This window comes from Siniperca chuatsi, linkage group LG10, assembly GCF_020085105.1.
Source record: "Siniperca chuatsi isolate FFG_IHB_CAS linkage group LG10, ASM2008510v1, whole genome shotgun sequence".
In the NCBI taxonomy this organism is placed as follows: Eukaryota; Metazoa; Chordata; class Actinopteri; order Centrarchiformes; family Sinipercidae; genus Siniperca; species Siniperca chuatsi.
The window spans coordinates 2,247,499-2,271,080 of NC_058051.1; the positions used below are offsets into that span (position 1 = coordinate 2,247,499).

Consider the following 23,582-nt stretch of genomic DNA (forward strand, 5'->3'; position numbering starts at 1 on the left):
CCAGCTATATTGTGGTTTGTGTGACCCCCTTGTTTTGCTCTCCCTTTCAACCCTGAAAGGATAGCATTGTGACTTTTTCTCTTCCTGAATGCTTAAGTGGCAACAAAACCACATCGACAGCATTCTTTAAAAAAGAGGAACTTTTTTCTTTTGTTGTCCTGTCACTGTGTTCAGCTCTGCAGCTAGTTGCAAAGTTTAGAGAACGTTTGGGAGAACTTTACAGCTTAAAGTGTCTGGAGAAAAGCTGCCCAGAACTTTTTGAGAAGTTTTTCAAGTCAGATTCTAACTTTTAAGCGGGAGTTTTTTCAGCTTTTGTCAGAAGAGGTAAGGTTTTTTTTCTTCATGTCACTTACGTAAAAACTTTACTCAAGATAATTTGGTAACACATTACCTTGAGTCCCCCTATTTAGGATTTTAAAGTGCTATATAAATATTTAATAAATTATATATAAATCATTTTAACACACTATATAGTTGTAAGCAGGCATTTTAAGTGTTTATAAATGGAAACTATTTGTCAACAGTTACTTACAATTACATTATAGTGTGTTATAAACCATTTATTCAATGTTTATATGCTTCTCATAAATGCTAAATAGGGGGACTTAAAGTAAAGGGTTGCCGATAATTATTTATTAGTCATGTACATTTTTACACTTTGTGCATTGAAACTTTGTTCAACTACATTAGTCACATGAGAACATTGTATTGATTCAATGAATAATAGATTTTTTACCACCCTAAGGGATTATGTGTATAATGACACAACTTTTAGTCGAATGTAATTTAATTTGTCAAGAAACAACGGCAGACAGTAAAAGAAAGCCTGATTTTTTTGAGTTTCCTCTTCAGGCTCATGGTGATGTATATTCTTCATCTCAAGGTCAACGGGTCATCGATAGCCGTGCTCACACACTCTGACTGTGGCCAGGCCATGAAGGATTGTGAATTCTCTGAGAAAGGTAAGACTGTGAGGAAGTCTGAGTGTGCGCGTTTGAGGGCTTGTGTGTTTGTGCACTTTCCAAATGTGAATTGCATGTGATCATACGAGGTTTACGCTTCCCTCTTCTTTGCTTCTGACCTTTATGCAGTGCTGTTTTATTGTCAAACTACAATGTACAGATTAGTCACCTGGCATAAATACACTAGAAAGTGTAATGAGCTTTACGGTAACAGAAAACTGCCTGTAAATCAACTTATTTACCAGAAAAAGACCAATTTTCTGAGAGTGCACACTAATTCACTGTTGCGTGCTTTCAAGATTTATACTTCAATAAAGGCTGCGTCTGTATGTACTGTATATGAACTCACATACAGTAGTCTCAATGTATGTATGGAGAGGAATTAGAGTCAATGGTAGTGCCAAATACGTGTTTCATGATCCACAAATAAAAACAAGATTCAAGGCCCGGCCACACCTCAAGGTGGCACAGTGAAATTCACCTGCATGTCTTTGCGAAATATTTGGTCCTAGAAGCTTGCTGACATAGTGACTACTCACTCAGCTAGTTGGTGAACTGCTGTAGCTGGCGAGCTAACTGCTAACACGGTAGCCGCCGGGAACAGTCTAGTCAGTCACGTAAGCTCCCCGAGCTTCTTTCTATTTTCTCTCCACCGGGCTGTTTACAGGATTGTTCTCAGGGCTGTACATCATTTCATTCAATAAAGAGTTACTGGAGGGGGAAAAATAAGCTCTCGCTATTGTTCACACAGTTTATTCGACGTATACCATCGACTCTTGTCTCATAACTCTCTTCAAACCATGCATCTTTTGTGGAGCAGTTTATTCTCCGACAGAGGAGGGTTAAATAAAAGTGGATGGTGTAACTAATAAGCCACAATAATTTCCTCCATTTTGGACTCTTCAGCTCTGCGTTCCCACAAAAGTCAGCAATGTCAAGAAGATGACTTGCTATCGGTCAATGGCGTGCATTCTCATTTCAAATTTCAGCAAAGTTGAACTCAAGGTCAAAAATGTGTGTGGATTAACCTTGCCCCGCGAGTGAATCTAATAGTCATGGCAATTCCATTGAAGTGAATTGATTTTCCAGTGAAATTTCGCTGTTTTAGATGCTGGTGTGACCGGGCCTTTAAAAACGTGGATGGCAACGAGAATGTGTGAATAAATGACGGTGTTCACAGATGGATTTTCCTATTCACAAACAAACACAACCAAACCGGAATAAATGTCGGTGTTCTATATGTGATAGATGCTGATAAGCTAGTGTATGTTTTCAAGAAAAAATACTTTCCCACACGGAAATTCCATATGAATGAATAGCCAGACGTCCCAATTGTCCATCAGCACCTAAATGCAACATGCATTTGTGGATAGGAGGACGTGAAAAGGGTAAAAAAAAACCCCTCAAATGTAACCCAATCCACATGTGTCCTCAGGAAGCATTTCAAAAGCAAATGTTATTAGATTAATGAACCTGAAGTTTGGAATAGATATGTACAATACGGACATTTATTTAAGTTGGGTTGTATTTATTTGTAAAATACTTCTGCTGGTTTTTGTTTGTGGATATGAATACTCAAATTTATTCCCAAATAGTCACACGCATTTTAAAATGTTATTTTTATTTGTGGATCACGAAACACACATTGGACATAAACATCTCTCCATACTGCTGCACTGACTGAGCACAGGTGCTGCACACGTGATGACCTTCTGGGTGTCCAGCAGCTGACCCCAGATCAGATTGAGGTTAGTGGTATTTTACACCCCAGTGCCTGCCTATGGCACATTAATCCTCAGAGAGCGCTGTATAAATCTGTGAAGGGGAAGGCTGACCCTCGCTCTCCTTCAACACCAGGTGGAACTCAGTCCTCAGTGTTTGAGTGTGAAAACTTTTTTTTCCTTAATTTCTTTAATGTTGCCTTTGTAGAAGCAATCAAATATTAAGTAATTCATTAATTCTGTATTCAGCAATGGTATAAATATATTTTACATTGCATTGAGTTGATATGGATTCTATTTCTGCTTCTTCAATTATATTATACATTGTATTATATATTTCAGCGTCTTTACAACGCTATGGTGTTTTCATAGATGAAGTCTGTGCAAGACCGTTAAACAGAGGAGAGAGGTTGTCCGGCAGTTGCAGGAGAAATCATTGTGTGGCTGTGAAGAAATGTAGCAGAGGGGTGTGTATGAAAGGAAAAACCAAGAGTTTATGTATATGTATTTTATCCATGCAGTATATTTGCATGAATCTACATGTATTTTGTATATTTTGTGTATTCGTGCTATACCGAGGGAGAGAAGAAGACGAGAGGATATAGTATGTGTTCTGTGGTGTGCACTTATCGTAAAACAACTCTTAGGCAGAGTGTGATTGTGTTTACTGCTGCAGTGCTTTTAGCAAATATCCATCTTTACCTCTGTGTTGTTATCACCCTGCTTATTATGGATTCACAAACAACACACACATTCACACACACACACACACATATAGGAAACTGCCCCCTATAGTCATTCCAATTGACACACTCGGTTTAGCTTTGCGAGAGATTGTGTGTTTGTATGTGCATCTGTGAGTGTGTGTTTGCATGTACCCCTCTGTGTGTGTTAGCGAGTGTGACTGTGTGTGTGCGCCCAGTAGACTGAGTTATGAGCGTGAACGGAGTGAATGGTATTTGACCATGTGCATTGTGTTTTATGAGATGAGCAGGCTTTAATGACTCTGTCACCAGTAAATGGACTCTGATTTGTAGCACAGCTGTCGCTCCGCACTGATCAACTTGGGCCTTCTGGAGACAAACACGCACACAACACACACACACACACAGAATTAGCAAATATTCAGCGCATACCCCACACCTAAACATCCGTATTAAACCATACATGCTCACTGTGCAGTTCGTGTAGATTGGGATTCTGGCACAAACAGCCTCATTAACATGTGTTGTCGATACAGAAAGTAATTGCCATCTGAAGTCTAATCAGAGAGAAATTACAGCTGTTCAGATGCAGGCAGCAGTCAGACATTAGATCTCATATCCAATCAATGCACCTATTCCTCAGAGATACCACTGATCTATGACGTGGTATTGGTAGTGCGGCTTAGATCCTATTTTTGTGGATACAGTGCAGATGGAGTTATGTTATTCATTAACACACTGTGCAGATGTAGCAGGGGGGCTCTGGTTGGGGCAGCAGGGTGGTGTTGTGAGTTCCTCTTCAACCAAACCAGGGAGTCTGTCGAGGGGGGGGGGCAATGGAAAAACAATTTGACTGGAGGGAAAGGGTCTGGTGCAGGTTTAGTTTCCCATGTAAGAGAGGGCCTGTTTGGCTAATGAAGAACTTTAAAAAAAACAGCTCAGCTGAAAAGTACATTAGAGCTGACAGTAGTGATATGTATGATAACATTTCAAGCCCCAGTCTTCTTCAACGTGGACTGCCAAGGACTTCTGCTGCGGGGAGGGCAGTCCAGCCTGGCACAATATTATTCAACAGACGAAGTTTAGATGCGATCATCATGCATGTGTATTTTGCTTTTGGTGATGGAGCTTTTTTTCTGTCTGTTGGTTTTAAATAACTTTTAAACACACTATTGAACTGTGTTAGCTTTTCAAGTTGTACTTGTTTTGTTTTAGGCCCTCCTTTACCGTAAGCAGTTTTACCTTTACTTCTAGATTTATTTTATTAACCTACTTTTCTGTTTTAAAGGCTTTCTCCAGCAATTTAGTATTGCACTCCCATCAAATTGGGGAACTAACAAGAGATATGTAGATTTAAGAGGAGGAAAAACATAGCTGCACTGGCTTCAATGGGTTGAGCCGGGTGTGGTCAGCTATGGTCTATTTTAAATGTTGGCCATACCCAGCTGTGATACAGTGTGGTACTATAGTGCCACGGTACATCACTGCTGCACAGAGTGTATTAGTATTAGACTGGATAAGTTACTCTTTAAAAAAGGATTGTCAAAATCGAAGCAGCAGATGCCAAGATATCCCGACTTTCAGTATCTAGTATGCAGCTGAACACGAAGGATCCCACGATGCAACTCAGTAGCATCATTTATTATATCCTCTCTGCCACAAAATGCCCACTCCTGTCAAACCTCACACCTTCACGCCAAACGCCGGCTTTCTGTTTAAAATTATACTGTGTCAAGCCCAAACCGAGATAACCCCTATGACATCATCAGGGTTATTTTTTCAGACTTGAGAAAGCTCCTCCAGAAGCACAGAAGACATTATACAACTGTTTTCACAGGCCGTATGATACTCCTTGTGACAAGAAAAGTGAACTTCATGTGTAAAATCACTGGAGTGCCCCTTTAAATTCTTTTTGCTGAGAACTTTATGACTATGTTTTTATAGGGGAATGTTCAAACCTATTTTACATCAGCTAAATTATGAGTATTTTTTACACGTTTGTTAGAATTGTTAGTTTGGTTCTCTAGTGCGGCCCTGCTAAAGGCTGTGATGGAGTATTGTTATTATAAGTTCCCACCAGCAGATGTCCCTGTTGCAAAGTGTTTACTGAGTTGTACAGGTTTGGAGTCCACAGTTTTTTCAGTGTCGGCCCTCAACTCTTCACTTCACTGCATCAACTTATAGACATTCAAACGGTTGCATTGATCTATCCATCTGTCTTGTTTACTCTGCAGACCCAGAGCTTACTGACAGCGTAACATCTGTGCCCTTTTGATTTCCGAGAAATGTCAGTGCAATCTTATGACGATGTGTATGAAGAGTGTGTGTGTGTGTGCGAGAACTCATGGCAGACTTGTACATGATCAAGTTTGAAATGATTTCCCATGTTATGCTCTCTCTCAGTATCGTGTCCTTTGTGTCTTTTACTCTCTCGACTACTTCTCTCTGTTCATTTAGCGGTGAGCTGCAGCAGCAATTCTACTCATGTATGCTGCACCTTGTTGACTTTAGCCTCATTAGAAGGCCAAATGAATATGACGAGTTGTGACATTAGACTACAGCTGGAACAAATGTGCCAGCCGCTCACTCTCCAGCCTGGCCAATTTCTATCTCTCTGTTTCTCTCTCTCTCACACTCACACACAAACACGGCTCACTTATTTTTCAGGGAAGGGCTTGGTGGGGTTGATGGGTTTGCAACAATATTGGAAATGTAGATGGGCCTGTGTTTTGAATTGGTTTGCACGCTTTGATGCAGAGACAGATTGTAAACTGTGATTTTATTAAATCCTTCATTAGGATTCATCAGTGAGATTGGATCAGAAAAAGGTCACTGTGCAGATGCGCCCCCACCTCTCTCCTCTTTGCTCCATCTCTGCTGTTTACCCCCTCTCTCTCTCTCTCTCTCTCTCTCTCTCTCTCTCTCTCTCTCTCTCTCTCTCTCTGCTTCTACTCAGCAAAGCATAGGGGACTTGCTTTCACCCACATCTCTCCCTCATGCTCTCTTGCTCTCTCTTCCCTCGCTAGCCCTTACCCGAAACAAATTTGCGATGAAAATGGGGAAAAATGATCATCATGGGCCTGCTAGAGAAACACAAGGTGAAAGTGACATTATCCCCCCACCCTGGACCCCCCCTCCTCCTCCTCACAGCCATCTAGGCTGGCGCCAGTGGGACGCCTGTGCCACAAATCATTTGTATACTCTCATTTCTGCGAGCGGCCCGCGATGTTGCTTACTGCTTAGCGAGCAGATGACTTTCAGAAAGAGCAGTGAATTGGGAGGGAGGGATGAAGAGATGGGGAGATGAGGAAAGAGGAGCAGGAGGAGGGAGGGAGGGAGGGAGGAGGGGGAGGTGTGGCAATTTGCCGGCATGTGGGGACGTCTGTGGGAGTTGGATCTGAAATTGAGAGGGAAATTGTGTGCGCCATATGTCAAGTTCTGCAAAGGTTTTCATTGTGCACTTATATTGTGTGTGTGTGTGTGTGTACATGTAAATGTGTGTGTGTGTTTTGTTTCAGAATGAAACATCTGGGTTGTTTATTGAATCACCTTCGCCATTGTCTGCATTCTCTGCTATTATCACTGAAAGAGCTGCAGCCCCCTTAACAACATGGAAATGGGAAATGGGGCGCACATATTGTCTGTAGCTAGTGTTTGGTCATCTTTGTCTCACTCACATGTACGCACACACACACACACACACACACACACCACACACCCTTCCCCCACCCCTGCTCAGTGTGAGACATCATGATTCTTCTGGTACACTGAATACATTCTCTATGCTGTCTGAGCATTGGTCCATGCAGGCAAACATGTGACATTACCAGGAAAAGAGTATTATTTCACCTCCAACACATAAACACACACTTGAATCCCCAGGTTAATAAAACACACAATAAACACACCTATAAGTGCATGCATACATAGATACACGTTCACCTTCATGTGCACACAAACACAAACACTCTCCATGCATGTGCGCCTTCACACCCCATACACACACAAACACACACAAATGTCTAGATTCTCACATGAACACATAAATATGCGCATACACACGTTCATACACACAAACATCACCTTCCTGCATACAAACATAAATGCTCTTTCACCTTTTTCTCATCCCAGCCCACCCATCCTCCCACACACACACACACAAAGATGCACACTCACAGTCAGGTTCATGTAGAGTAAATATAGAGCGGAGACACTGTGGCACAGTGACCTGCAGAGGAACCCGCACACTTTGCCTGCTAGTTCCACAGGGCCCTGTGCTGTCAGGAACGCCATGCAGTATTCAGGGCTCAGTCACGGGGATCCGCGAGGCAGGATGGTAGTAACAGCAAACACGGTGGAAGTGCGCTGCAAGCAGCTCAGCAGGGCACTGTTAGTGTTGCACAATATGCATCGTAGATCCACTCTGTGTTTTTGTGTTTGCTGCGTGATCTGTGAAGAGGAACGGCTTCCTTTCCCAAAGTGTAAATCATTTTTATATTTGAGAATTCAGATTCTGTTTTCTCTTTTTTTGTATGAATGTGTCTTTATACACTATTACACATGTGCTTGTGTGTGTGTTTGGGTGTTCATGTGTTTGTATGTGTCCTCTTTACGCTCCACTGCCTAGTTTGAGAAATAGGTCTATTCCTCATTATTACCCCAAAGGCTGTCTGACTGTGGACTGTCTCAAACACACACACAAACACACACACACACACACACACACACACACACACACACACACACACACAGAAGGAGCTCCCTGTGACCCACATTCATCAGATCCAACCCTGTGGGGCCTCCAGGGAGCTTCAGGGGAGTCGTGCCCCCAGCATGGTGCACCGTGGCAGGGCCTTGACTCTGAGATATGCAGCCCCTGAACCCCAGCGCTTCCATCCAGGGGATCTTGCTCAGTTTGAGCTCTGAACTCACTCTTAATGGAAAAGGTTCAAATTTTTTCAAGTCTATCCTAATACAATACTCGCTGTAATTGTTCCTCCTGCCCATGTTGGCCATTAAGAGATCTCTTCTTAACGTGAGTCCAATATAAGAGATGGGGGACAAAATCCACTGTTCCAAGTTCAGCCAGAGTTAACACGAGGTTCCAGCAATCTGAGTGAGGCAAATCAAGTGGATATCCTCTAAAGTCTTTTTAGTACAAATTCCAATATCATGCAGGGTGCTGGTGTATCTTTAGTTTATCTTGACGAGATCGTCACACTGAGTGCTGAGCTGATGAAACTCAGTAACAGTAAAGGCAAATCTACGTATATATAACATGACAAAGAGTCTAGAGCTATGCTAGCGGCTCTGTGAGGTTGTTGCCTACTTAGGCACAGCGGTGCTTTAAGCTTAACGCTAACATCAGTATCATGCTGATGTTTAGCAGGTACGTATAATATTCATCATGTTCACCACTTAGTTTCTGCTGAGGCAGATGGGAATGTCAGTAGTTTTGCAGTGAAATTATATAAGGATTATATTTTTTTAAAGATTCTTTTGGGATTTTTTAAACCTTCATTAGATAGTTTACAGTGAAGAGAGTTTGGGTGGAAGGGTGTTCATGATATGAGCTTTCTTAACATTAACGTGCTGTGAGATAAAAAGAACAATACAAATTTATTTTCCTAACATGTCAGCAACAAAGAGCCTGCACTTCTGACTGCACTGAGGCCTGTAGCTTTTTAAGGCCCTGTCAGCAAAACACAGAAACCTTTCTTCAACAAACAAATAAACCACTGAAGCATGATGAGAGCAATAACAGGTCATTTAAATGCAGTTTTACGATATTCTCAGTGGGATTCTCAGTTGCCTTTCAAAGATGAGAGATAATAGGTGTTTTTGTGGGAGCAGAGTCTTCTCTTTATGAAATGCTGTTTCTGGGAAAAAGTATTGTTTTCAAACTTTCCCAAAGTCAAAAGTGACTTGAGACAAAGTTTGTTTATCTCCTCATTATGGATGTGGAACGTATCTCCCACCAGCACATAGTGTTTTAACAGCCGCTTTGTATGAGCTCAGGTGTCACACAAAGTTGTCTTGTTTTGCAACAGAGCGCCACTTGTGACAAACTGCAAACTTTTCAACCAAGTTAGAGAAGAGGCACTTTGATACTTGAATCTTTAGTTGGGCGCTTTCCTTTCTCAGACCAGGTGGGCGCCATTGAGAGGGAAATCTCTTCTTGGAGGGTGTAAGTTTGGGGTTGTAACTCATGAACGGGACGGCTTTGAAAACACACAGGCTGCTGAGTGAGTGAGTTTTGTAGACACTGAGCTCCTTTGCGGTTGCGTTCTTCAGCCCTCATGAATAATTCGGCAGCACCGCTTGTCACTGTCGTTGTTGTTGTTGTTGTTGTCGGCTGTGGTGTCACTCCTGTCTGAGAGAGACGGAGGAGACAGAGGACTCTTTACACTTCAGTCTCCTCTGCACTTCCTCTTTCATTCACAGGGAGAGGAAGCAGTGTGCTCTGTGTGTATGAGAGAGGGGGAGAGAAATAGAGAGGAATCATGTCTGCCTGTCTGGCATAATGGCCTGTTTGTGCCTCAGTAATGGTTTGAAGGAAGGAGGAGAAGGAGGAGACGCAGGCAAGGACGGAGCAACAGAGGTCCTAAGTGAAGAAAAACCTCTTGCCTACTTGTTTTTGTATCTGCATTCATTTTTTCAGCAATTTTAAAGGAATAGTTTGACATTTTGGGAAATGCACTTATTCGCTTTCTTGTTCAGAGTTAGATGAGAAGATTGATACTGATACCACTCTCATATCTGTACAGTAAATATGAAGCTATAGCCAGCAGCCGGTTTGTTTAGCACAAAACTGGAATCATGTGGAAACAGCTAGCCTGGCTCTGTCCAAAGGTAACTAAATCCACCTACCAGCACCTCTAAAGCTCCCTGATTAACACGTTATATCCCATTTGTTGAATCCGTACAAAAAGCAAAGTGTGAAAGCGACAAATTGTGGTTTTATGGGGTTATGTGAATGTCTACATTGGCAGAGCCAGGCTAGCTGTTTCCCCCTGTTTCCAGTCTTTATGCTAAGCTACGCTAACTGTCTGCTGGCTGTAGCTTCATATTCAATGGACAGATACGAGAGTAGTATCAATCTTCTCAACTAACTCTTGGCAAGAAAGCGAATAAGCGTATTTCCCAAAATTTCGAACAATTTCTTTAAATTGCACATATTTTGCAAAACATGTGCCTCTTCTTCTCTGTTTTCCAGTAATAGTTTGGATGTAGTTCTGAAACAGTTAATGAATCAATAGATTTGTCAATCAACAGAAAATGTATCCACAACAATATTGATAATCGAGTTTAGGAGTTTTAATTTATGTAGGCAGCAGAGACGCTGCTGAGGCTTTTTCAAAATGATGTCTATATTTGCACTAAATCGTTATTTATTTATAGTATATATTTATTTATAATATGTTTAGGTGTGGATGATTTCACTGGATGAAGACTTCTCCATGAATGACAGTTGTTTAAGTTTCTGATACATTTAAATTTAAAAACAATCTAACGGACCAGTCTTGCATTATCTGAGTGACGGAGAAGAGACATAATAACACTGTCATCAGCAAATCTTACAGCATGGTACTTTTTATATTTACTACGACACTCATCTGTGTATGAGATAAAAAATAAAGGAGAAAGGGCATAGCCGTGTGGTGAGCCAGCTGAAAAGGGATTCAGATGCTCGACTCATTTCTAACTACTGACTGAGTTCTGTTGGTGAGAACACCGATTATCAATCTGATGATCTAAAGGGAAACAAGATATATAATGTATATCTGCTGCAATTATGGAGGCCTGGCAAGAAATAGACACCCTCTTTATGCCACAGTAACATTACAGTGTACACAAGTTGACAGAAGTAATAAGTAATTCCAGTGCAGAGCATGTTAAGGGAAAGATGTCGAAGAAGGCTGTACACACACTTACTGTACACCCGCTCACTCACTTAACTGCTGAGTGTATCTTTTATGAGGCCAAGGCTGGACTGTTGGAGGAGAAATGCACACCTGTGTGTGAATCATTTATGATTTCCATTAATGCAGCTTTCTACCTTCCTCCTTCCTCTGGCTTGCTTGCACTTAAACCAGTGTTGGACACAAGGGGGGTGCGCCAGTTCCACTTTTTCTCCACCTTCTGGGTGAAATCTTTACTTTAACAACCTCTATTTAGCATTTATAAGCAGTATATAAACACTTAAATGTTTTATAACACACTATAATGTAGTTGTAAGAAGCTAGAAGAACATTTTTATGTGTTTATTAATGTATTTGTCAACAATTATAACTTCTCCTTTGAAACATCCATAACTGGTGTATTACCACTTTATGAATGACTGATAACAGTATAACAAAGCTGTAACGAATATCAAAATATATAAATGTAAATCAGTCCTATTAAAACTGTTTATAAATGAGTTCAAAACTCATGAAGACATGTTGAGCATGAGGGTTCATTCTTGACCTCGGAAATAGTAGTTTGACAAAAGATTATTAACTCAAGGTCCACTTACTTAAATCTCTCCCAGTGCTTTCAGCCGCATCTCATGGCCTTCATCAGCAGATGGGGTTTGCTCTGTTGTCATGGAGAGTGAAGAAGAAGCATTTATAAATAAATAAATAGTTTTAGTAATATCTCATATTCATATAAATTCTGAAGAGTTCAGATACTTACAGGAGGCGTCATAGTTAATTAACACTTAGAAATGTTCTTATATCCTCTTACAACTACATTATAGTGTGTTATAAGTTACCATTTCAAGAGTTTATATACTTCTTATAAATGCTAAATATGGGAATTAAAATAAAGTGCCAGCAAAATGTTATTATTAGAGTTTTGTAACACCTTTGACTAAGAAACAGAATTGAATCTGGCTGATTTGTTCAATAAAGTCAGTATCAGCACTGATACCAGTCCAGTGTAATGGATTACGACAGCCATGATCCACTGTTGGAATTTCTGTATATCTTGACAGGTAGATATTGTCACTAACACAGTCAGGACTACAGTAACAAACCCTGCTGTCTTATTTAAAAACACATGCACATAATGTTTTTAGCTGTATGGATAAAGAAAGAATCTACAGCCGTGCTAGTGGCTCTGTGAGGCTGTACTTAAACACAACGGTGCCTAAGTACAGCCTCATTATGACATGTCAACATACTGATGGTTTGAGGATATTATTTACCACTTAAAAGTCAAGACCCAGTCCAAACCCCCCCCCCCCAAAAAAAAACGAAAAAGATTTCTCATCAGCTGGCTAATACCATCCCTACAGTGAAGCATGGTGGTGTTAGCATCAGGCTACGTTGGTGCTTCTCAACCTGCCAGACTAGCAACAATTGAGCAAAGGATGAATGCAGCCAAATACAGAGCGGTCCTTGAAGAAACCGTGTGCTCCAGAGTGCACACGACCGCAGACTTTCAGCACAACAACAACCTGAAGCATACAGCCAGTGCTGCAGTGGCTGTGGGACGAGGCTGCGTTCACACACACAACAGCCCTGTGTGAAACAGTGCGGTATCTGGCAAAAAAAAAACGCAGGGTCGCAACGCTACGTCATCCAGCAAGCCTCTGCGGGGGCCATTCAAATACATGCAAGTGCACATTCCTGGGGAAAGACTTTGTAACGTGAATGGTGTATTTCTACTGTTTGCCTCACGATAAAACGATTGTCACCATGATGACTTTCCAGAATTATAAAATCCTGTATGAGAGTATTATAAACCACTGTGCAGTGTACTGGCATCTGATAAACCTTCAAACTGGACTTCCTGTGTTGTATTTCATGTCTCACCAGTACCAGCTCCATGCATTTTTTTTTTAGGGCAGGCCTGTTCTCGGTTTGAACAAGACTCGAGTTGGACTGGGTCCCAACTATACTGTAATCGGGTCGGGGAGGGTCCCATTTTACTGCCTCGGTCTGTGTGTCAGTATATCTAATACCCCAGTGGATCCAAACAGATCCAAGCGTACTCTGATACTCTGATCAGCTCTGATGAGGTGCTGCGTCATAATCACAGTGGGAGAAAATATTTTAGGAAATCAGTTGCCAGTTGTTTATGTTAATTTATGTTATTAAATGACTAAATACTTTTTGAAATTTGATTAAAATGGTTAGAAAATGATTATTTTCGGTCTGTCTATAGTCCACTTGACTACAGAATTTGCAATTCCAAAAACATATTATTGTTTTGCCATTATGGGTTGCAGTCTTTAGAATTAATTGCCCAAAAAGTAAATTTTAAAATTTAATCTATAACACAATAATGTGTGCAAAAAGCACATGGGTCTGAATAATTTCCAAATCCAGTATTATAAGTATTAAGTATTATAATACACATTGTTACACACTGTGGGTTGTTTCATCATCCAGTATTTTGCAGTATAATATGTTGCTGTAGTCTTAATACTCCCCCCCACACACACACACACACACACACACACATACACACACACACACGCACGTACACACACACACGCACACACACATTCACACACACACACACACACACACACGCACATACACACACACACACACACACACTCCAGTAAGTACACTTCTGAAATAAAGTGAACACGATGCAGGACAAAATGAATGAGAGAGAGGGGGGTGACAGAAGGTGTGTGTAAGTGTTTGTGTGTGTGTGTGTGTGTGTGTGTGTGTGGGGGGGACGGGGGAGGGGGTGGCTCCATTTGCATGTAAATAGCCAAAGGCACTAGTTCTCCGCTGTGGGCATGACATAGAGCATTCTGGGATTGCCTGGGCTTGTTTGTCATCCATCAGTGGAGAGGAGGAGAGTGGTCAGCGTGGTCAACAGAAACAACATGAGAGAGAAAATGGACAGAGAGAAGAAGCGAGAGAGAGAGAGAGAGAGAGAGAGACAGAGAGAGACAGAGAGACAGAGAGACAGAGAGAGAGAGAGAGACTGTTGGCAAATGGACTCTCCATCTTGAACTACAAAACACAGATCAAGGACAGAGGATAGACAGTGAACTCACTTTCACTTCCTGGCCTCTGTTTATACACCTCTCTCTCTCTCTCTCTCTCTCTCTCTCTCTCTCTCTCTCTCTCTCTCTCACCTCTTAATTCAAATTTGTATTCTTTCCTTGACCCTTTGCCCTTCTTTCCCTCACTTCATTTTCTCTTGACTCCCTCCATTATTACTCTATGTCACTCACTCACTCACTCTCTCCCTCATTCGCCCACTCCACGTCTTCCCACCATCCCGTCTCTATCTTCCCCATCTTTCTCCGTACTTTGCCTTTCATTCTATGCTATTTCCCATAACTCTGTTTTACACCCCCCGCCCTGCTCCCCTCCTCCTTCCCTTTTCTCTTTCTGTCTCTCCTTCGATTTCCCTGGTGGACTCTTACAGTAAACTGCCTGCGTAATTTAAATGCGGTGCCTTCCTTTTCAAATGGATGGCGTGCAGGACAGGAGGAGGGAGGGATAGAAGACAAAAAGGGAAAGGGGAGGGGAAGAGCAATGAATCCTATTATCACATATATCGAAAAGGCTTAGAGCACAAGGCTTTATTGCCTGATATCAGACAGAACTGTCAACCTTGGTGGAGTGGGCAGATTCAAGGGTCTGGGCCCAGGCAACAGGCTTTATGCATAGAGGCCTCAATAAGCCAAATAAACCAACTTGGATCATGTTTTCAAACCTACAGAAGCATTTTGAGGGTCTTATTTGGTTTCTTTTTGTTCATTTGTTTGTGTTGCATGCATTTGTTTACATGTTAATCTGTGCAAGATATGTGGCACTGTTTATCCATTTAAATTTGTGTGTGCGCGCATCCAGACCCGAGGCTCTCATTGTGACAGTGGTGCGTTGCCTTGGCGTCCACTCCAAACTGATCTCATGTCTCAAGAGCCTTCTAACATACAAACACTCGTGTGAACTAGAGGTGTTCAGTACATGTACAAACGAATCTTTAACGCAGAATCTTCCAACTGAACTGAACACACTAAATCACCATTGTCGCAGAGAGAATCAGTAGCTTTCAGCAGTGGAGCTCCTCACACAGAGCGCCGTTGTCAGCTCGGGCCGTGATACACAGTATGTTACTTCTTGTTAAAAGCCTATTAAAAGACTGCAAAAGCCACAGAAACTATCAGGATGTGATCATTCTGTCGCAAAGAGTTGGCTGCTGAGCTATAAACCTTACATTATAAGCAGTGCTTGTATTGGCCTTTTGTACTGAACGGAACAGCTTGAACCAGCAAGAGACTGAACGTACTACTGAACTGAAGACAGACAGAATCAGAGCTGAACGGCACGGCAGTATGAACGGTAACGCATTCACTCACTGTTGTACGTAATGAACTGCATTTGATTGGTGATGCGCTCACACACACACGCACACAATTACTGTAGTTACGCTTCGGGCTGTGTTTACGAACGTATAGCAGGAGTGAAATGCAAGTCGCTCCAGCTAGATTGATTAAAATAAAAGTGCATCTGTTCCGTCAGACATTTGTGAGATGGACGACTGAAATATGCGCCTGAAACGCCTCTAGTGCAGACACGCCGTTGCTGTTGTACGTACTGAAGTGTATTTGAACGGCAATGAGTTCACTTACTGTTGTGTGTACTAAAGTGCATTAGAATGGTGATGCAATCTCTTAGCTTAGAAAAAAAGTGAAAGAACTACATATGTCAGTGACTATGAATCTTTGAACTGAACTGCACAAAACTATTTGAATCAGCAAAGTGATTCGTAATTACTAATGTGAACAAGTAAATTTGTTTGCATAAGTTGTGTGACAGTTGTTACCAATGTGCCTGCTTGTGTTTGAGTCACTTTTTGCTGTCACCAGTAGTCCACAGCATGATTTAGTATTTCTCTTCCAGGCCTTAAAGACATTATTAATGGGACTCTGTGTGTGTGTTTGTGTGTGTGTGTGTGTGTGTGTGTGTGTGTGTGTGTGTGTGTGTGTCTTGGAGTCAGTAACCCCTCTCCCATTGTTGATCTGGATTCCCTCATCTTGTCATCTTGTCTCTCTGCATCTGCTTCTCTTTGCATCTGTTCTTTCTTTGACGTAAACGCTGCCCGTCAATAACACATCTAGCAAATGAAGAGGACTTTACTGTAAATAACTGGATTCTTTTGTTTTTTTTTCTCTCTGAAGTGCTTCAGCCGCTGTTGCATCAGTCTTTTGTTGTTTTGATCATTTCACTCTAGTTTTCCCCCCTCTGTTATCACTGCATTGTATTAGTGCGGGATTATTCATTTTCTTCTCAAAATGTGATTTTCTCCCTTAAGGTCTAATTAGCCTTGTTGTAACTGCAGGGCCAAACAGGCATAGCCAGGGTTCACTCATTATTTATGCCACTAACGTTTGCTGCAAACAATATTCCTGCCTTGCCATATCTTTTTGCCAAAGGAGATGGTTTATCAGTTGTGGTTTGAAATGAGTAAACTCTTGTTCTGTACTAGTGCAAGTGTAAACACAATCAACAACAACTTGAACCTGCAGGGAGAAAAACATCCGGTAAGACACTTTCAAGGCCGTCTAGACTCACAGGCCTTAGTGACACCTAAATCCTGATGTAGCAGCTGATTGTCGATTTTCGAGGTGTTGGATCCTCTTTCTTTTCAGACATGGAATACACAACATTGCTAGCTTCAGCTATCTGTTATAATTATGATGATTCACATTACTAATGTTGGATTCCCACTATTCCCGCTGATCAGCAGTTGGTGGTGGTAACACACAAAGAAGCCAAGCAATGCACCAACAAAGGCAGTGAAGAAGACTGTTAGTAAGCAAACACAGATGTAAACAATGCAGGATTTAATTCAATTTTTAATAAGTTGGCTTTGCAAATGTTTTTTGGGGGAGGAAATGCATTTTGCATGTTTTGGTGAGAGACACTGAATGTAAACAGAAGTTTACAAGAAATTTCCACAGGGCGCCTTTAAGTTGGGATCCTCATTTAATTCCAAAAAACTGAAAATACATGTATAAGGAGGCAGACAGCTGGTCTGTTTGTTTTTTTTTCAAACACTGCTCTGACATGAGAAGAATCTCTTCAACAACTTTGAATGAGTCAATTCACATTTATTTGTTATTTATTAATGTGATTTGATTTTCCTTTAACCAAACATGATCATTTTCAGCCACTTGGGAGCAGTGCAACAAGCTGTAAACAACATTGACATATTATTATCACCTTATAAAGTTGTTATGGCGAATGCGCTTGCAAACTGTAGCTTATACACACGTTAAGCAGAAACATGTAGAAATATGATGTTAATATAAAAAATAGATTATAGCAGCTTTTATAAGGCTAACAGGACGTGTATTTGAAATCTCCCTCTGTATTAAAACTTGTGCTGCTGCAGTCTTTACGTTAATCTGACGGCATTCAGTTCAGACGTGTGCCATGTTGGACGTGATGTGGAAATGTTACAGGTTTGACCTAGTAAGATCGTGACTCAGGTGCTTATTCAGACACGAGACCGACATGTTTAATGTCCATCGCATTTACATAAAAAGGAGCATTTTCTGAAAGTGACTTAAACTTACATAATGGAAGAAGATCTTTGTCAAATGCCAAATGATGTTTTTAGGATTATTCATATTTAACCCATTAAACGACTCGTCTTTGACCTCTTCGTGTGAACATAAACTCTAACTTAAAAGTATGTCAATTTAAAATGCCTCCTGATGGCATCATCGCATGGACATATTGGACTGACGGCATGGGTTAACTCTGTTCTCCTCATGTGGTATGGGTAAGCCAAAGTTCCTGTAAGTGTGTGTGTGTGTGTGTGTGTATGCGTTTAACTTCCACACAGTGCTATGTATAAGCCACAGTTGCCCCAACAAGCCATATGGTCCGGCCCTAATCTGAGCCTCATCCTGCTGATAGCACTGAGATTGACTTCTGTAATTAGATCTGATCTTGGGCTACTGGTCACATTGAGAGAAAACTAATTGGGCTGGAGGTGGATTTGAAATACACTATAGTCAAAGACACACTTTTGGATAATTGGCAAAGCAAAAGCCAGTGCGTCCAAAAACATGTTTACAATTTAGCACGTGCAGTTTCAAGTGAAATTTGAAGACGCTGTCAAATTAGATTTTTTTTCAGCAGCATCTTCCATTGTCAGGGAGCACTGATGGATGAGGCCCATTGTCGAGCCTCATCAGCTCTCACTCAGATCTAATATTCTAATGCCTTACTGCTGCATAGCAGTAAACCTTTCCTCTCACATGTCATGACCGCGGAGTGATCTCTCCCTGCCCTCCAGCCATCTTTTCATTGTATTTCCACCTTGATTGTTCCTCCATCTTTACAACCTCTGCAGTGAATAGATAGGGTTATAGCTTTACTCTGGGGGCGTCTTCTCTCTCTCTTTCTTTCTTTCTTTTTCTCTTTCTCTGCTTCAGATTCTTTCTATCTATCTACCCCCCCATCTCCTCCTCTGTCTTACTCTCTGCTCACTTCTCTTCCCAGCATTTCTTCCAGAAGGGAAGTGCCTTTCTAATTACTCTAACCCTATTGTTGTAAACTTTGGCCATGGCCTCACTGAGGGGGGTCTGTTGTCCCTGGATGGAGTGGCTTTCAGGGGCCAAAATGGCTTTTACCTCTGTGTGTGTGTGTGTGTGTGTGTGTGTTTGTGTCACTGCCACAGATGGATCAGATAGCACACACACACTCTACTTGGCAGAGGCCCTCTACACAGGACAGGCATACAAGGAACAAGGGGAAGTGGAGGGGTGGGTGGGTTCCGAATTGAATGAAGAGGAGAAAGATGGTGGTGGGGGGTAAAGGCTGGGGCGCTTATCTCCCCTGCCTGCCTCTCTTTCTGTGTCCCCCAGGGTTGGGTGAGGATAGTGATTGTGACGCTCGATCTGTGTGTGTCTGTGTGTGTGTGTGTTCAGGGGTATGATATGTTGCTGTTCATGTCAAAAGTCACTTCACCCCCGGGGGGCTTCCTCACAGCAATCCCCTGCGTCCTTCTGGAAGTTTTGCGAGTGCGCCGGTGCTTGCGTATCTGCTTTGTTTGACGTCGACTCTTGGTTTGTCCCTGTGTTTGAGAGATAACGACCCCTGGGCCGTAAAACCACAGCAAGAAAAAAAAAAACTACCCACAACAACAAAAAAACTTTGCTTCTCATTTTTCAGGGCCAGCCCTAACAAGAGCAGACCCACAGAGAGTTGTGGGTTTTGCCACTTGTCTTTATTGTGTTTTAGGGCTGTGTGAGCGTCCCTCTCTCAATCTCTGGGGTTTTGTCCAGAAAGACATCACTGATTCTCTAATACAATCAGCAGAACCACAGCTGCACCACCGTGATGGCTAATTGCATCATGGAGTCAGTGATAAAGTCTGGAGTGGCCTGCTGTTCCTTTCTGGGAAGATGAGGCACTTTTTATGGCCTTTTTGCTTTTTTTCATTTTTTTCATCTTAAAGTTTGATGGGAAAGCCATTAATGGGTTTACAGTCAACATGTAGGTCCAAGTCAGGTTTGTAAAGAGGAACGGGTGGTGTGTCTTTGTCATTGTCAAATGATCTCTTTACGTCATCCATATCTATGATCTGTGTCAAGATCTTTGTATAAATCCATCATGTTACAGTGTAAGTACAGTAAGCCTGTTAACGGAATAAAACATGCACATTAGCTTACAGCAAATGTGTCACAAGCTGTTCAGCTGTAATGAAGAAATTGACTTTGTGATTCTGCAAGATTATTGCAGTTTTTCTCTATTGCTTAAGCCAGTGGTTCCCAATCATTTTGGAGAAAATATCCAGTATTTCACAAGAAAGAAGCAAAAATTCAAGAAAAGTCTGAAAAAAAAACATTGTTTTGTGAAACTGTCCTCACGAGAAAATCAAGAGCATCTGTCACTTCAGCAAAAGCCCCAAAACAACATTTGTCTACGTTCAAGTAACAAAGCCCTCTAGTGGCTGTAGGATTTCTGACTGAAAGCAGTAGAAGAAATCAGGTAACAATATTATACAGCCACAAAGTCAGCAAAGGATGGGTCGACAAAACATCGGACACAGGAGGCCGCTGTTCATTTCCTGTTTCCTACCGACAGTCAACGTGGGTTTATTTTAACCATGAACCCTTAACCAAGTGGTTATTATGATAACCATGAAAGTCCCCTAACCTTACGGACGTAGTAATTTCAACCCAAACTACGATGTTTCCCTAAACCTAACCAAACCTTAACCATAGCATTGTTACATCATAAAACAGTTGTGTTTTTTAAAACTGTGATGGCTGTTCCTGTTGATATATTATTACATTGTATTATTATACCGTACACACATCATCAACCGGTAATCCACTCTGTACTTTACACTTATTTTAATTTTATACTTATACCCACTTGGTACTTAATTTATCTTACCTTTATTATAGTGTATTATATTTTTTGCTTAGTATTTCTATTCCTGTGTGCACTGACGTGACAGTGAGCTGCTGTAACAAAAGGGATCAATAAAGTATTTCTATTCTGATTCTGATAAAGGTGTTGGATCAGAAAACACTTCTGTTTGTTGTTCTGCAGTTGCTTGAGCATATTTTCTGAAACACTATCACAGTTCTCAAAACTTTAAGGGTATTCACCACATCATTTTATACTGTGCAGGAGAACACTTTATTTGTGCTGCAAAAGAACGTCAGACTCTCAAAACATTTAACTAATATGTCAATAATAAACCGTCACTGCCACCAAAATGACACGTCGCTTTATCATTGCTTGAGTCAAATGTCTAAACAACAGTGTAAGTATGACAGAAGAAAATGAAGTTGTGTTTTTGTATTTCATTTGTCACCTACTAGCATAATCAAAAAGCCTCTACAACCAACTGAATTGTCTCCGCCAAAACTCCTTCAACAAAACAAAAAGAAAAAGTCAACATTCCCAGGTTCTCACTGTCGAATCACATCAGGCACCTCAGACAGAAAAATAAAGCTGTCATAACAGTGTACAGTGATGACAAATGTCTCCATACAACAATTTCATGTCAGTTAGGGACTGTTTTAGAAATGTCCCTGTCTGGCCACATCATTTGTCTATTTCATATCTAATATTTTCCCTTACAATTACAAGGGCTGGCCCTAGCACATTCGGTGCCCTAGGCAAGCGTCTCCTAGAGACACCCCCCCCCCCCCAAAAAAAAGAAAGATTTTTGGGGGGAATCAAAACTTTTTTTTTAAAATTTCAGACATTACAATCAAAACTTCATAACAGTTCTACGGTAAAAGTACTGCACGTTTATTTATTACAAACAAGAACAAGAGCTAATAAAAAATGATAAAAAATCACTGTTTTTTTCTGGGCACAATTTTGGCACCCCCCTCTGGGTCACGCCCTATGCGGCCGCCTATGTCGCCTATAGAAAGCCCCCCCCCCCCCCCACAATACACAACCACCCCCTTGTGATGTTCTCACAGGCAGGATGTTGTCAGTAAACTTTCACATCTTCCCCTCTGTGTGAGCGGGCTGTCTGGTCCATATTCAGTAACTGTGGCATCAATGTCAGTGTAACCCCCTGCGTAAATATGATACATGCGTTGCACTGAAGTTGACAACATGTGATCATTTGCACTAATTGAATTTTACTTAAGATTCACATGCTGACAAGTCTTTTATGCTTGAAAGGTTGTGACATTTGAGGATTTACACAATGAGCGTGTTGATTGACACATGTGAGAGTTATACATTTAAAGAGAGAAGCGGTGTAATCTATTTGTATCACCAGGACTAGACTGCATCACTGTGTTAACTGAAGATATTTGTACATTTAAATTCAGTGTGAAAACAACATGAAATGCATATAATGTAGTGTCTTTCATTTGATGATTGTGCCACAGCAACTGAGGAAAACTGTAACAGTTTAAAGTAAGTCAGTGACGGAGGAAGTATTCAGATCCTTTACTTAAAATGTAAAAGTAGCAATGCCACACTGTACACACTTTGATGTGTAACACTGTTGGAGTTCCCCTTTAAGTAAAAGTACGTAACATTAGTAAAAGTACTGATAATGCAGAAAAGTGGCCCTTGTGAGTGTTATACCATTATATATTATATTACTGGATTATTACTTCTGATGCAATAATGTGTAAACAGCATTTTACTGGTGGAGCTAGTTTGAACTACTTTATATACTGCTGGGTATTATAATCTATAACAATACAAAATATGTTATAAGCTCACCATATGATTTGTATGTAATACTCAAGTAAATTACAAGTACCTCAAGTTTGTATTTAAGTACAATACATGAGTACATGTTCTTAGTTACTGTCCACCACTGTGTTATTCTGCAGCGCCAACTAGTAAACACAACTTAGGGCATTTGATAGCTGTGTTTCTGACTTGATGAGAACGTGGGGGAATTCATTCATTAGTTGCTGTTTTTTTTACAGAATATATATTGTAGTAGATAACTTTTCAACATACAAATATAGTTTGGGAACACACTGTATCTCCAAAATGTCCACTTTTCCGAAACCAATAACAACTACCCTGTGTTCAGCTTGAGCAGGTGTATTTTCTTTTTTGAGTTATTAGAGTTACAGGATTGTCACATGGCAACAGTGACATACATTACAAAAATTATAATGAATATGTAAAATACCCTCTACCTACTGAAAATGAAATAGTAATAATAATAATAATAGAGTAGTTGTGACAAGCTTCTCACCGACCCTTACAAGTGAATAGTGAGGTTGAGTGTTGTCGGAGACAGTGAAATTCTATTCTGAGCTGATTTTCCTCCCAGCAAATGGAGACTAACAGGCAGGATCAAATCAGGAGATGTATTGATTTGGTCAGGAGGGACAGGATCCCTGTAATCATCGAGAAAGGAGAAGCTCTTTGGGCGATAGCATTTCTAAAGTGGAGAAGGGCCAATCGAGCGGGGCACAGCCTCATATGAAATTCATCTTAATCTTCATGAATTATGAATTGAATTTTGTGCTGGAAAAAAAATTTGCATTTACATAACCCATCTGACCAGTGTTACATGTTTTATGTGTGCTCTGTTTTCTCTCTCTCTCTGTCTTCACCACATTTGACATCAGAAATCATTTTTCAAGCATTAATTTACTGTGCATTTCTCTCCTTATGCATACAGAATCAATACAATGCATACAAGAGTGGACACTGAGTTTGTATAGAAACAGAAACATAGTACAGTAACAAAAACTTACATGT

General features: G+C 41.0%; 1 protein-coding gene across 1 annotated transcript in view; it reads left to right on the forward strand.

Annotated features, from left to right (window-relative positions):
- The first annotated feature begins 905 nt into the window (after nt 1-905).
- myt1b (myelin transcription factor 1b) overlaps nt 906-23,582 on the forward strand; it is a 107,605-nt gene continuing 84,928 nt past the window's right edge. Inside the window, 1 exon segment of the mRNA XM_044211114.1 lies at nt 906-962. Within this exon segment, the coding sequence (XP_044067049.1) occupies nt 935-962 (28 nt within the window). The 5' untranslated portion in view covers nt 906-934.